The 15,254-nt window shown below is 34.8% G+C and overlaps 1 protein-coding gene across 1 annotated transcript; it reads left to right on the top strand.

Moving 5' to 3' along the window:
* The first annotated feature begins 345 nt into the window (after positions 1–345).
* Positions 346–14,940, top strand: Ppa (F-box and leucine rich repeat protein partner of paired). The gene has a single exon (XM_085942734.1). The coding sequence runs from the start codon at positions 1,262–1,264 to the stop codon at positions 2,639–2,641; it is 1,380 nt and encodes a 459-aa protein (XP_085798860.1). The 5' UTR covers positions 346–1,261; the 3' UTR covers positions 2,642–14,940.
* Positions 14,941–15,254: the final 314 nt, after the last annotated feature.

The raw sequence follows: 15,254 nt of genomic DNA, 5'->3' as shown, positions 1-15,254 counted from the left end.
CTTGTGGCTTATCAGCGAATGGAAAATTTTGTGTGTAATCATGAAATCGCAGTAGCTGAACCGCCCGCTTTTAAATTTGCCAATAATCAGCTCATAAAAAAGCTCAATGTAATTGACGCTTAAAAGAAATTAGATTATTTTTCTTTTAGTTTTTTTTTACGTGTAATTAAAGTAGAGTCAATTCATCATTAATAATTTATACCATAAATTAAATATAAGATTCAATTTTGTCGAAGTACAGACTGTCCAGTAATGACAGTAATATTAATAGTTAAGTTTCCGTAGTTGTTTTCCGGGCCGTGCATTGATATTCCATGTCTTAGGCACTAGTCCTGTCTCGCTCCACAGCGTTCCAAAGTTAAAAATGCCGCCGCAACGTCCCCGAATCAATACTGCGCTACCAACACCACGTGATAGCGCTCGCAGCCAATCAAATCACTTTAAACTTTATCGGAGGGAGAAACAACTGGCAACATCATCCAGTTGAGTCAGTTTTGACTAGCCGGCCACCGAGGCGGTAGCATGTGTTCGGTGTTTGTGTAATTCAGACCGTTCGCGCGAATTCCAATTTTCGGCACGCGTAGTTTCGCAACAGTTTTAAATAATACAAACAATTATTAAGACCACGTGTTCTACAGTAGAACTGCCTGTTTTTTTAGTGACGTGATAAAACCAGACCATGTGAGAACAGTTTAAAAAGTTTTACAAAACAAATCGAAAAACTTTTTTTGTTTATCTGTGAATAAAAGTTTCCGCGGCAGGTTTTTCTCTGTGCAATTGCGAAATATACACCCACTCGAGTAGATTGTCAGTGTGTTTAAGTGCACAATTATTGGAAAATGAGTTCGCCTTAGTTGTTGGAATAATATTGACACAGCCGTCGTCATACTTGAGTGAACATTTTTTTTTGTTTGAATTTTGTTTTCAATGAGTACCTGCTACCTAGGCCGTAGCCAGTCGCTAGCACGTATTTCGTATTATCAGATCACGTGACACGACTGGCTGGGTGACACCAGACTAAAGGAATAATATTATTTTATATAATAATAATTCTCTGAAGAAATCAGTGTGGTTGTACACTAGATTTTACGAAGAATATACATATTCTGAAAGTTAAACAATAATTGTGGAAAATCTCTATCAATAATGTCCCCTTACTTCAGTTGTATGTTGTCAAGAAGTGACTAATGTCCATCAAATAAGAATTGGTCCAGCGACGGCGTATTTTCGTTGTTTTAAATAATAACTAATAAATTCCTCCATGGATAAATGCCAGCAGTTATATAGCGGCGTACCCTGTCCGCAGGAAGTCGCCTATTTCTCCATCATGGACCACAACATCGCGGACACCAACTGGGGCCCCAAGTCACTCGCCGGCATATCGTGCGGGGAGACAGGGCTTCCCGGCATGCCGCGGCTCTGGAGACCTCCCCTAGGACCGGCGCCTGCCCCCCAACGGGTCAGACATCGACCCACGCACGTTTCGAGACTATACCCCGAACTCCTAGCGTTGATTTTTTCGAGATTAGACGTGAAAGATAAAGGGCGAGCGGCACAGGCGTGCCAATCTTGGAGAGACGCCGCTTACAGAAGGTCTGTTTGGAGAGGAGTCGAGGCGAGATTGCATCTGCGAAGAGCAAATCCGTCGTTGTTTACGTCGTTAGTCAAGAGGGGTATAAGGAAAGTCCAAGTCCTTTCCCTGCGAAGAAGTCTAAGAGACGTGGTTCAAGGAGTGCCAGAATTAGAAGCGCTAAACCTGAGCGGATGTTATAATGTCACCGACGCTGCTCTGGCGCATGCTTTTACAGCTGACCTTCCGCATTTAAGAGTTTTAAATCTTTCCTTGTGTAAACAAATCACTGATACATCATTAGGCCGCATCGCGCAGTTCTTAAAAAACTTGGAAACTCTTGAATTGGGAGGATGCTGCAATGTCACGAACACTGGACTACTTTTAGTCGCATGGGGATTGAAAAAACTAAAAAGGTTAAACCTCAGGTCTTGTTGGCATATCAACGACCAAGGAATAGGACATATCGCAGGACTGAACCGCGATACGGCCGAAGGGAACCTCGCCCTCGAATATCTAGGACTGCAAGATTGCCAAAGGCTCACGGACGAAGCATTGAAACACGTAGCCATCGGCTTGACGACTCTCTCCAGTATAAACTTAAGCTTTTGCGTGTCTATAACGGATAGTGGTTTAAAACATTTAGCTAAAATGCCTTCGTTAAAAGAAATGAACTTGAGATCGTGCGACAACATCTCTGATATAGGCATGGCGTATTTGGCGGAAGGTGGTTCCAGGATTTCATCCTTGGACGTGTCGTTCTGCGATAAAATCGGAGACCAAGCTCTGACGCATGTCTCCCAGGGACTGTTTCACCTACGTTCGCTTTCGTTGAGTGCTTGCCAGATATCTGACGACGGCTTGGACAGGATAGCGAGATCTCTCCATGACCTGGAGATTCTGAACATAGGGCAGTGCGCTAGGATTACGGACAAGGGTTTGCAGAACATAGCCGACAGTCTGACGCACCTGAAGTGCATCGACTTGTATGGCTGCACCAGGATTACTTCGGTGGGGCTGGACCGCATCACCAAATTGCCACAACTCGCCGTCCTTAACTTAAGACTCTGATCTAGTATGTAGGTACTAGGTTTACATATTTTATGTTTTCCATCGTTTTCAGACCATCCATAACAATCAAGAGTTTTGTCGTATTATGGTAGATAGGTACATAATATTATTGACTAATATAAATCAGGTTTAATTAAAGTACCTACTAACTATCATCGGTTTACGGTGATTTCTCAAGGAAATAACGTCCTTAAATACTTAATATTAGAGGGGTACCTACCCACCTAATTTTTTATCTACTGTCTCCGCACATCTTGCACTATTTTTCTAATTGCGCTAATATTCTTACTCATAAGGAAAAAATAATAATGTCTGGTATAATACTACCAAACCAAATAATCGGGTTATTTGCAAAATTAACGATATCACAATATTAAATGTACACCGATGTGTATTTAAATACGATAAAACTCTCGATTTATGTACACTGTCATCTTACGACAATCAAAATGCTTACTTCTGTATCATTATACTTAAATATATTTTTCGTTGAACTACCTACGCACATAATATGGCCTATCTATGTGAACTATGGAACATAATATAATTTGTATTTTTTTAATATTATGTATCCATCAATCTGTGGATCTCTTGGCCACTTCAAAAGACCAGCTCAATATATACATTGACCATTATGATAACTATAATTATAAATGTACTATCCAATATAACCAGGATATTCAAGTGATTTTATAATTGCGGCCAGATGTTTGCTTCTGTGCCCTATGGGATTAGTGATAATTTAGCAGATTTAACTAATGTCTCATCTAGATTATGGACTAATCTAGACCCACAATTAGCGTTGTTGAACTCAGAATCGATGATTATGAATTTGTTCCTAAGAAGCTCCTTTTTTCTATTATTATTAGGTATTTAGATACGAAGGGCGCTGAAAGAAGCCTACAAGGAGTATTTGTTCGCAATGTCAAATATTGCTAAATCGACACACAGGTACCAAGGATTGTGACCATCTTCTGAGCGAGTTAGACCTCTCCACACCTCGGTGTCCTTTGTTTCTATCAAGGCATAGTGAAAGCTGCTCCCAGTAAGCTTGTTCATTAAGTCAAACTTTCTTCATCTGCTTCGTCTTCCATGGATGCTAACCAAAACCACTAGTGTCCAGCAGCCCTATGATCTAACTAGTGATATCAAGTCACCCGACGACATGACGTAATTGTGACGTCAGCCAATACACGCTCGAGGCAAGCCGCCCAACACACACTGCTCACCATAGATATTATTACGCTGAAACACCTATTTGTGTATGGGGACAATGAATAACGCCAGCATTTGACTAGCGTTATTTTCTCGAATGCTATTATCACTCCGGTAGTACGTCACAATGACGTCATATGACATTTGACTAGCGTTATTTTCTCGAATGCTATTATCACTCTGGTAGTACGTCACAATGACGTCATATGACATTTGACTAGCGTTATTTTCTCGAATGCTATTATCACTCTGGTAGTACGTCACAATGATGTCATATGACGTCATGTCGACCGGGCGACTGGGACTCGCAAGTTCTAACATAAGGCCCCAGATCGTCTGGTTCGCGCCGAAGGATATGACCAAAAATCGGCAGATGCTTCTCATACACTGTCGAGAGCCGTTCCTTTATCTGACGACTTCTGGGTGATTGATTGGTTCGTTTTGTACTCCAGGAAATACGAAGCATTCGTCCCCAACACCAAATTTCGAAGGCATCGATTGTCTTCCTGCACCAACGGTCGATCCCAGATAAAACTACAAACTCTACCACTGTTTCATTCGCTGGATCAATAACAGTTAATCTAGTATTCTTATTAATAAGGTGGCCATATTTGTAGTATCTTTTCTTCTGCCGGTTGTAGAGTGGTGTGGGTTCCATTTCATGAGCGGCGAACGATGTGGTGTCTTTTGCGAATCATATTTGTTTTCTGGCCACCAATTTTTATTCCGCTATGCCAACGATATGGGATTTTACATGGGACACAGATTGAAGATAATTCAATTAGTTTTAATCTCGATTGAGACATCATCATAACTTTACCCATGTTATAAGCTTATGCAGCATCATGTAGAAATTAAAATTGTTTCGTCTTCCCAGACAATGTTCTGTTTATAAAATATTTTTGTAAAATTTAATTATTCAATTGTTTTCCAGTAAGTAATAAATACGTAGGTTGGTACTGCTTTGAAATACCAGACAAAAATCGGTTGACTGAAATAATTTCAAAATGTAAACTTGCATTTTACACATGATAGGTGGGAGAGTACTTACGATATTATGTTATGGGAATACCAACATCTTCGCGACAATCTTTGGACCTGATAAAACCGGATTTCAATGCTCACTGACACAATCTAATAACGGCTCATTCATGCAACCATCGCACACTTGCGAACACGCTATGCCCAAGTAAGTGTTCGTAAGCATTTTTTTCTCTTGACAAATGGTCAAACAATAATAATATGCCTACCTACCTATATGCATAATATTAACATGGTTTAAATAATTCGCTATACATCCCTATCATAGTTTGTTTCATAAGGTCATAAGGACGATATCCGTTAGTGTTTCATATGGCGCCGACTGACCAGTCTATATATTGAGTCAATCTTGATGAAGGGGGTTCATACAGCTCAACCTCGCTCTTTTCAGGATCAAATCAATTTTTATTTTTTCCCAAAGAGACCCAATTTTCATACTGCTGGATTAAATAGTTTTATCTCCACGTAATAACGTGGTGAAAGAGAACACAGGACTCATTCAGTTTTTTCTCGTCTTCGTATTATGAATAGTTTAATTGACTTTCCTTCTCATTTGTATGATGGATTCCTTTGTTCAGCCTTTATCTTGTCTAGTACCTTTTTCATCTGACATGAGTGACTTGGTCAGCTAGTAAGAACATTCTACTGCTAACCTTTTGAATATTGCATTTGATTTTGGTGACTGTCATTACTCATTACGAATGTTCTCTCATTAACGAAATAATACCGGCTCGCTTTCAGGAGGCTATTTCTTAATCTACTCTAAACAATTCCGATGCTCCTGTCTTTGATTTAAATAGTCATTAGGCTTGGTTTTGATTGGTCATTGTTTTGTTTTCAATTACTGTAGGTCGTAGGACATGTTTCAAAGTATATCCTAAGCTAAGGGGATATCCTGAAATTTTCCGAATTGGAACGGTTGCTCGAGTCGGCCCTAACACAAACTGCGATTGTGAAGATCTCTTCATTTACAATATTATTTACTTAGTATTTCGTTCGGCAGTTTTCTATTAGCTTTTGATTTATATTTTATTATATTATTAATACTATCGACCGAAGGTACCTACTTGATGGAATTTTATTTAAATCCATTAGAATTTATATTTTATTATTAAATTTTTGTCTGTTCTCCGTGCTCGAATCTACAATGGAGATCCCTAATTAGAAATTGTAATCGAGAAAATAATCATTATTCAAATTTTCGTGAATTCTCATTTCTCGAGAAGTTGTCACTAGGCTAAACTGCCCAAGAAATTATGATTTTTGCGTCATGTAATAGTTAGCACGCGATAAACGTATACTAGAGTAGGTACTAAAAGTTTCCTGTGTAGTAAAAATTCAATATGCCAGTGCGTTGCTTATACCACCATGACATAATAAAAAGGCCATAATATAATAGATACTTATGTATCTCAATATTATTAAACGAAAAATATATTTAAATATAAGTACATACAACATTGTGATTGTTTTCATCTGATGGTCGACGATTCTTTCTTTATTGCAGCCATATTAATTTTGATAATGTTATGTTATTACTTCTTATGATTAATAATTAATGAATTGTTCTCTTATTTTTAAGACTTCGTTAAATTTATGGAAATTGTTGCGATTTCATTTGGACTACCTGTATGATAGTTTATAACTGACAAATTTAATTGAATTAATTCCAATTTATTATAAGGACCGCACTGTCAACCAGTGGCAGGACGTCAGTTTTAAAAATTCAATATTAATTGAATCCAGCAATTTCCATTCCTTTACATAACGGTTTTCTGTTTTCGACATGTCAAAACACCTGTTTCTGTTGATTTTAAGTTTTAATTAATCTTTGTCCGTATTTTTTCTCTTGTTCCTGTCTTAACTATTACACAGGATAGGATTTATTTTTTCTTGAGTTTATCCGTAATAGTTAAAATACAGATTGCACGTTTAACGTTCAATATAATTCATTCTCTTACAATGACAGCTTCAATATTATCTGTTGAGCTTTTCCTGTATTTTGTTATTTGGATATAAATACTTTATTACCAGCATAATATTCACAAGACTGTAATTCATTGTTATATTTGTTTAATCTCATTATTATAAATATGATTTTATAACAAATAATATTCGTTTATTTTCTGTCTTTCAATCGGTATCTAGTTACAACGAAACAAATCTTATAGTAAGTACCCACTGAATCCATTAATTATAATATTAATCTGGACTGTTTAGTCATTGACTAATTTCTGACTGAGATAAGAGACTGTCTGGGAGTGACCGATCACTATTGAAGATCATGTGGGAGAACTGCTATAAAATGTGTTTTATTTTAATTAACATTTAATCATGCAGTCATAATATATATCTGAATCCAAGAACTAAACTGTGTTTTTCGACTAGCGCATTTATACATTCGAAACTTTAAAAAAATATTTTCGTCCACTCTTCGCACATCTCGCAATGAAGGTAATTTTAACATGTTACGCATTTCAATTATTTTCGCATGCGTTTTTTCGAATAACTCAGTCCAGTCAAATCGAGATATTATTATAAATGACAGCATGAGACACTATGTGATAACTGATCATTAAATTTTTGTGGTAAAATATACTTCACATTAAGTTGGTATCATCTCATGGCATTACCAGCGGGAGTTAAAGGTTACTTACTAATAGGCACTGCATCCGAAGAATACAATAGCATTATTCGACCCTGCTCATATCAATCTGGACCTGCTCTTTTAAATAAATCTGATTAAAAAATAACTACTTGCATTACAGCTTTGTTACATTTCAAAAAGCCTGGAAATTTCTTTGTAGCGCAAGATTCCGATGAATATTTTGTCGTAATCGTTGGTAAATGAGAACTGCTTTCTACAAACTGTAATTAATAGCCAGATTGTAGTCTCCCGTGGAATAAATGACGCGTAAAACTGAACTTCAGAGCATTTAAATTTTAATATTCTTAACCTAACTTATATGACTGCAATCACTGAGTCTGAAGGGCATGAATCATTTTTGTCATTGTTTATTTTTTTAATTACATCGATGCAGAAATTACAAAGCGTATCTCTACCGGCCTCATTTGCCATGGTCCCGGAAGGTCTAGGATCGCCGCATCTACCATGTGTAATAAAAAACTCAGGGTGTGCAGCTCACAATCCAGTGTGGATCATGACCGCCTCGGGTTCCTCAACCCATTAGATCCTACCCGATTGGACCGGATCTGTTCAGAAACCTCTTCATGAGTCGGCCATGTTTCATATTGGATTGTATAGTTAATAAAACATGTTTGCCGTCACTTAGATGTAAAACGCACGTGTGTCAGAATTCAGTTGACAAATATGACCTTATGTTTCCGAGGCACGACGAGTTAAAGCAACTGCAAGAATAAGCCCACGGGTTGTGTTCGGTTTCACTTAGTGCACAATCATTGCTGTGGTGTTTTAAAGTGGAAATTATAGTATTATTTACCGTTTCGTCTTGCAAAAGTGCACCTCACGCACTCTACCATAAAGGCGATAGCTGTAGACACGCATCAAAGAATATTGTTGCAGCATGCAATACTTCGAGATTGGCAAAACCGACTCGCTTAAAGATAAATGGAAAAAAATACAGGATTTCGAGACACTTTTTCTGATATCAGTGTTAAGTTATCGAATGTCCAAAAATTATTTAAAAGCAATGTCAAATAAAATATCAAAATTTTACGTCGAAATATTGACTGTATAAAATGGCATTCGTATGCTTTTATAGACACTACTCTAGACCCGTTTCGTTTTTTATTTACTTAGAGAAGTTAGATCGTTAATACATAAACAATTAATTACACATGCCAGGACTACTTACTATGTGTTGCAGTAATTTAAACATTTACGCCTAGCAAAGCGGCATGTTCAATCTTAAAATTTCCATAATAAAATCACTGAAATATGACTTCTAATAATCTCTATCCTTGCACTTGAGGAAGAAAACATTCCTATGTACCTACCTATTTTTGTCCCAGTCCGAAAATAATGATAGAAAATCACGATTAGTTACAACTAAACGAAAAATAAGATAATAGAAAACAATAAAAGGGCTCTCGTAAACGTATCCTGCTCAAAAACATATGTGTATGTTTATTTATAAATTACATCATTAAAAATAAATTCTACTTACATTGCAACAATAGTGCATATCGCAAATCCACATTAATGTATTTACAACACTATTGTTATGATGTTCCGCCAACATGTTAAGTTAAATGCTTAAATAATTTGCATCGTACTATTGACAAGTAAACCGCATTGCAATAAAGGCGCTTATTGCAAATTCGCGTTCATGCCTTTGGCCTATTCTGATAACATCTCCACTTTCATATTGAGATTTTCTATGAAAAACGTGTGGCCTGTATAATGCAATGGTTAGTACATAATATGAAACGTTTCCAAAGACAAGACACTTTACTCGTTTAACCAATCGTAGGTTTAATCATATATATATGTGCATGTAAGCATTTTAAATGTAAACCCGTAGTACCTAAACACAACATCGTCTTTAAACATAGGTTTTTATCAGCTAAAATTTTGTAAGAATGTCACATTATAATTAAATTTTACATTTACAATGCATCAATCTGAGCTTGTAATTGATTAAATACTTAGTCATTATTTTACGATTTCTCACATCAAAAATTGTTGGGTTTATTCCAGTATTGTCAAATTTGTCTATACTGATTATAATAAAATTATAGTCCGGTGGCAACACTGGCTAATTCTCTGACAATTATAACAATAAAGAAATTCAAATAAGCTGTTCTGGGACTTTTTTCGTTTACCATCAACAGGCACCCTTCGCCACTCCTACCGACATAGGTACCATAGAATATTTTTTAAATAAACATCCCCAATATTATAGCTGTAGACATGTTGGCAGGATATAAATTTCCTCTTATTATAATGCAAGTAGAGTTAATTTTTTAAATAATCTTCATCTGTTTCAAGTACCTATAGGAAATGATAAAAAATATGAGCGGATTAAATAAATATATGGAGCATGGCAGCCTTTTATTGTTCACAGTTCATTTATTTAATACGTCAATGTGTCTATAATATATATGCTTCACCTGGAACAGATTTTGTGTGAATCCAAATACAGTATTATGAGAGTACCCAGTGCTCAACCGTTCCCCCGCCTGCTGAGTGAAAACCATCCCCTACTTGCAAACTCGGTTATAGTGAGGACATGGGAATAATTTAAAATTCGACCCCACATGCTGGGGATATTTGGATCAATAGCAATTCTGAAACACCAATCATAGGAAACTGTTTTTCAAAATATGTTAGAGTAAAATTGTAAAATTTTCTTTATCAACATTACGTTCATGTAAAATCGAATCAGTTCTGCCTAAGGTCTAGTAGGCAATATGGCTGTCTTTTCCGATACAAGATAGTACTTATTAGTTATTACTATACAGAAACATTATAATATCGTTATGTTGTTATTTGTAAGTAGGTAAGTTCCTATTATAATTCCCGTCTCAATATAAGACGCAAACAATGTTTTTCTCTCCCCATAATGTCAATGTAATATCATAACATCCTCTTACGTAAAGCAATGATTCATGGAAAATTTATCGCTTACGAAAAACGACGTTAAATTTAAATCTAGGTTTTTTTTTTGTTTAACCTTATGGTTGCTACATTATTCAGACATAGATACTTAAAATGATAAATCTACTCGTATAATTGATCGGTTTTACACTAAAATGATTAAAAATTACAAGGCAGGACAGTGATTGGATACAAGACCGATAATAGGGCTGTAGCGCAAGGAAGAAGCATATTTTTGTCAGGCTGCGACCTGCGAGTTCATTCTGAATGTAAGTAGCATGACGTATTAGAGACACATCTACTGTTGTAACTAGGAGGTACTTAAGTATAAAGTTGTTTATAATCTACTTTTTGTAAAGATTCTTGATAAGGAAAGAGCAGTTTAATTGTTATTATCGTATGAAGACAACGGCCACCGAAGCATTGGAGTCGTATCATTTTGATTTATGCATCAGCGCATTAAATTAAGATTGTCTCGTATTATTATGTCGAACGGCCTGCAACGGAAACTTTACCATTGCAATAACGTATCTGAGTAAATAACATAACACAAAGTGTATTGTAATTCGTAGGTAAGTAGGTACTATGTGTTTGGAAAATAGAACTCCACTACATTTGTTAAAACGACTCAGGATTTTCCCAGGTTTATAACTATAACATCGCATACTTTTGTTCCCTTATCTAACCGTTCGGTTTTTTTCACCTTATGCATTATCCCCAGCAAGCGCATTTCTATACTTATCACATTTAGCCCGGTCGCACATAGTTACTCGTCTCAACTGCAACACGTCGAGTTTATCGGATGTAATTCTGTTTTCATTCACAAAACACATGTAACTTAATTTACAACCGCACATTGCGTCGGTGCAACATTAAAAAAATATTTTGTCGCATGTAACAAATTTCACTCGACATGTCACAGGTAGAATAACAAAATGTTGCTTCGCGCAATTTTATTTATTACCATGTCCCAATCGAGACGATTTTATGTCATATTTTTTTACCTATACCTAAGCTCAATAACATGTTTACTTTAATATTGAGATTCTCTATACCTATAAGGTAGTGTCCTTTATAATTCAAGCATTGGATCATTCGACTTTCCTTTCTTCAAAAGGGTACCTAAGGAGTGTTTAGGTATTTTATATGAATTACATATGTTATTGCACAAATTTAATGATCAGTTGTCACCAAATACCAATGTCATCAATTAATATCTATCGAGTCTTATGTCAACCTATCTGTTTTCAATCGTGTAAGTATAATTTTATTTCAACTGTGTTACTTGTGTACAATTTTGTTGCAATGTTCTTTTTCTTTAATTTAGCAATATGTTTACGGTTAATTTTTAGTTGTGTTCTTTAAAAAAAATGTGATAAAAATTATAAACGACGTGTGAAAAGTGTAGAATTAAGTATAACAAAAAAAAGACATTTTTTACAATTTTTATTAACTTGTATTCACCAAATATACGTATGTACGATCATCCACTTCCGCTAAAGTTGTATCTAGGATATTATAAAAAACCAAAGTGTATAAGACATATTAATTAATAATGTACAGCAGACGATTTAATATTGTCTCCACACGACAAGTGACTTCACATTTGTATACGACCCATCTCCAGTAATAGAATAGGTATATTTGTTAATATTTTTGTAAGGCCAAAATTTTTACACCTGCGACAACGAAGAGTGTGCTTCCCGGCAGGACCCCGATTTTTAAATAAGCTCTAATTGACTGGCTAAACTCATTTAACATGATATCGAAAACACAAGGTAATTCATTTTATGCTGTGGCTGATTTAAAAAAAAATGGGCTGCATAACTGTGGTTGGTGGATCCAACACAGTGCTTAATTTCGTGTCTAGAAATCCACTCTTTGACGTTGCAGTAAAGCAGACCTATTCTAAGATTTAGCAGGTTTGTTCTAAAGCCAAAAATAACGCCTGCACATACAGAATATTATTTACAGTGATAACGTTCATTGTCGTAATTTATAATGATTAAATCAATGGTAATAAAAAATGGTAATAAAATGCTTAATATTCAAGGGCTCTGGTATTAATTCAGCCTATGTTTGTGTCAGCCAAAGAATTAATAAACCCGTTTTTCTAAAAGGGACAATTTCGAATAAATCATAAATGTATTGAATTAATTTAAAAAAAAGACTTAATCAAAACCGTTACACATTTATTTTACATATCGTCACTGTTCTGGCAGAAGACACTAATTCGAAAAAATGACACATTGAGTTAGTTATACCAAAATGTTCCTTATTTCAAACTTTACCGTCTGGAAACCTTATTAATAAATAAAGTCTTTATTTTAAAGTCATCATTTTTACGATTACTTAATAAACTCACATGATAGACCATTTCAAACATGTAACAACTTCAAAGTCAAATTACTCAAACTAGTATTCTCCAGTTAGTGTGTTCTGCCAGAACAGAGACGATATTATGATTCTGACATTAAATTATTATCCCATTTTTTTGTTTTGTAATATATAGAGACTTAGTTGTAAAACAGAGCCCTCGTTACTTTACTTTCTACATGAATGATAACCTAATAAAATTACGCTCTTTTATTAATGTCAAAAATTATAATTATTGTCAATTTATATTATAAACTATATTTCGACCGCGTTATGCATTTATATGTTGATCGACATATCCGTTGTGAATGACAGCTGCTAATGAAAAGTTGAATGACTGTCAACACAGGAATCACCTCAGTTTCCCGAGAATGTAAATGCATAACGCCATACTTGTCCTCAATCGATTTCTTAATTAAATTTGCGATACAATTTGAATTAATTTTCTGTCCGGTAATTTTTACGAAAACGCTTGTACGAAGGAAAATTTGCCACCATTGGCGACACGATAATTTATCCGAATTTAAACAAAATACCCACCATATTTTTTATCATGTATAAAAATGTTGATGATTTTTATTCTACATATCATTAAATGTACATGACTATTTTTTAATGAAGAAATGACTCAAGGACAAGTAAAAGTCCCTACTCATCGTAATTTTATTGCTATACATTTTTTTCCGTGAAATTGTGTAATTTAATGTTAACTTATTTTTATAAATTTACACAAATTACCGCGTTCAGCAAAGGAACACTGTCCGTTCTATTCGTTTCAAATTTTTCTGCTATATTGTAAATTGGTCTGATGGTTTCGGTTAAATTTCCTTCGTACAATTTACATGAGACCAATTAATTTTATTTTTGTGTTCCCAGTATATTTTATATCAATGATTATCATTTGGAATGTGCATGCTTTTATATACCATTTAAAATTTGTATTGCTATCGCAACAAAATCTTTTATTAAACATTATTGTTCACATTTTTAATAAATAGTTAATTACCGCTTACAGTAATGTCAGCTGTACCTACTTGGACCATATCTATTTGCCACCTCGCAGCATAATTGGGACTGCCCAAGGTGTCAAAAAGTTGTGGTCGGTCAATATGAAATGTTATTTTACTACTTACAAGTAGGCGCTCATTATTACAATTATATAATTATTATCGATAAGTGATTGTAAATAAGTATTAACTAAGATGTAAAATACTGCTGGTAGTTTATAGATAGGAAAAAATTAACGAATGTATGTATAATAGCTAGGAAAACAATTAATAATCGAAATACACTAACCCGGACCTTCCGGGGCAATCTACCTAATCTCTACCTACCTGTTGCTCTGATTCACTGAATATTTCTTAATCACACTACCTATATAGATGCCAACAAAAGCTTTTTAACTTTTGCAAGTGATGCACCGATTAACGGTCGTATTATTAATTCACGTGTTGGTTTTTTTTTTATATTGGTGCATTGCTGACGTGTTCCACTAATTATTATAACTAACAAACATGAAATTATTAGTACTTGTACTAGTAAGTGTTTGTTATTTCTAATGCTTATGCCATTAAGCTTCAAATTACTTACTAAAAAGATAAAAACATTCACCATTCATATCATAATAATAAAAAAAATACATCCTTGTGCAAAATAGCGCTGCCAGTTTCTGACATTCGATTTAAATTACTTTATGTTTGTGGTTATTATTGATTTTAAGGATTTTCAGTGAATTACTGCATAAGGAAACAAGTCTATAAAATGTCGATTTTCTTTTAAATTTTTTCAATTTTCTCATTGTGTATTTGCATTACAGAGTATTAAATTATATTTTCCAATATACCAAACTATGTTATCCGATGTTTTTTGGCCAAGCTAAGCTTTTCGGACTTGGTATCTTATCAGTGATTATTCCATAATATTACTATTATCAAATTCAGTCACTATTTCCATTAAAAACAAGACAATATATATTATAATTGAATATAAATATAATGACTGATTTATTTGAAATGTTTTATTTCTGCATTTCATATTTTAGTGTCTTCACCCTTGAACAAATAAATATTTTATTTGTTATACTTAACCGTACATTGTTTTATTCACTGTATCTTATTTTTTGAATACCTCATCCTAATAATATGTTTCCATGTTATCCAAGTTATAAAAGAAAATCTGAAGTCAAATTACTTTACAAGTTTACAACTAACGAAAGGAAGTATCTACTATAGTCGAAATGTGAGTTTCTTAAATATGCATGGAATGTGTACATCATTACTAGAGTCTGTCTTCTATAAGCTGGCGTTCACGCTTGCGGACGGAAAGCATTGTCCCATCGCGTTCGACTGTTGCAAGTTTTCAATGGGGAGGGAATACAGTGTTAAGATGCTGAAGCGGGGG

Source organism: Rhyacophila brunnea, unplaced genomic scaffold (genome assembly GCF_057557595.1).
Source record: "Rhyacophila brunnea isolate RB1 unplaced genomic scaffold, BYU_Rbru_1.0 scaffold_15, whole genome shotgun sequence".
Taxonomy (NCBI): Eukaryota; Metazoa; Arthropoda; class Insecta; order Trichoptera; family Rhyacophilidae; genus Rhyacophila; species Rhyacophila brunnea.
The sequence above is the reverse complement of the archived record's forward strand: the minus strand, read 5'-3'. Positions and strand labels throughout refer to the sequence as shown.

Excerpts from the sequence above, each read along its gene's own strand:
- Ppa (XM_085942734.1), top strand. The coding sequence starts at position 1,262 with ATGGATAAATGCCAGCAGTTATATAGCGGCGTACCCTGTCCGCAGGAA.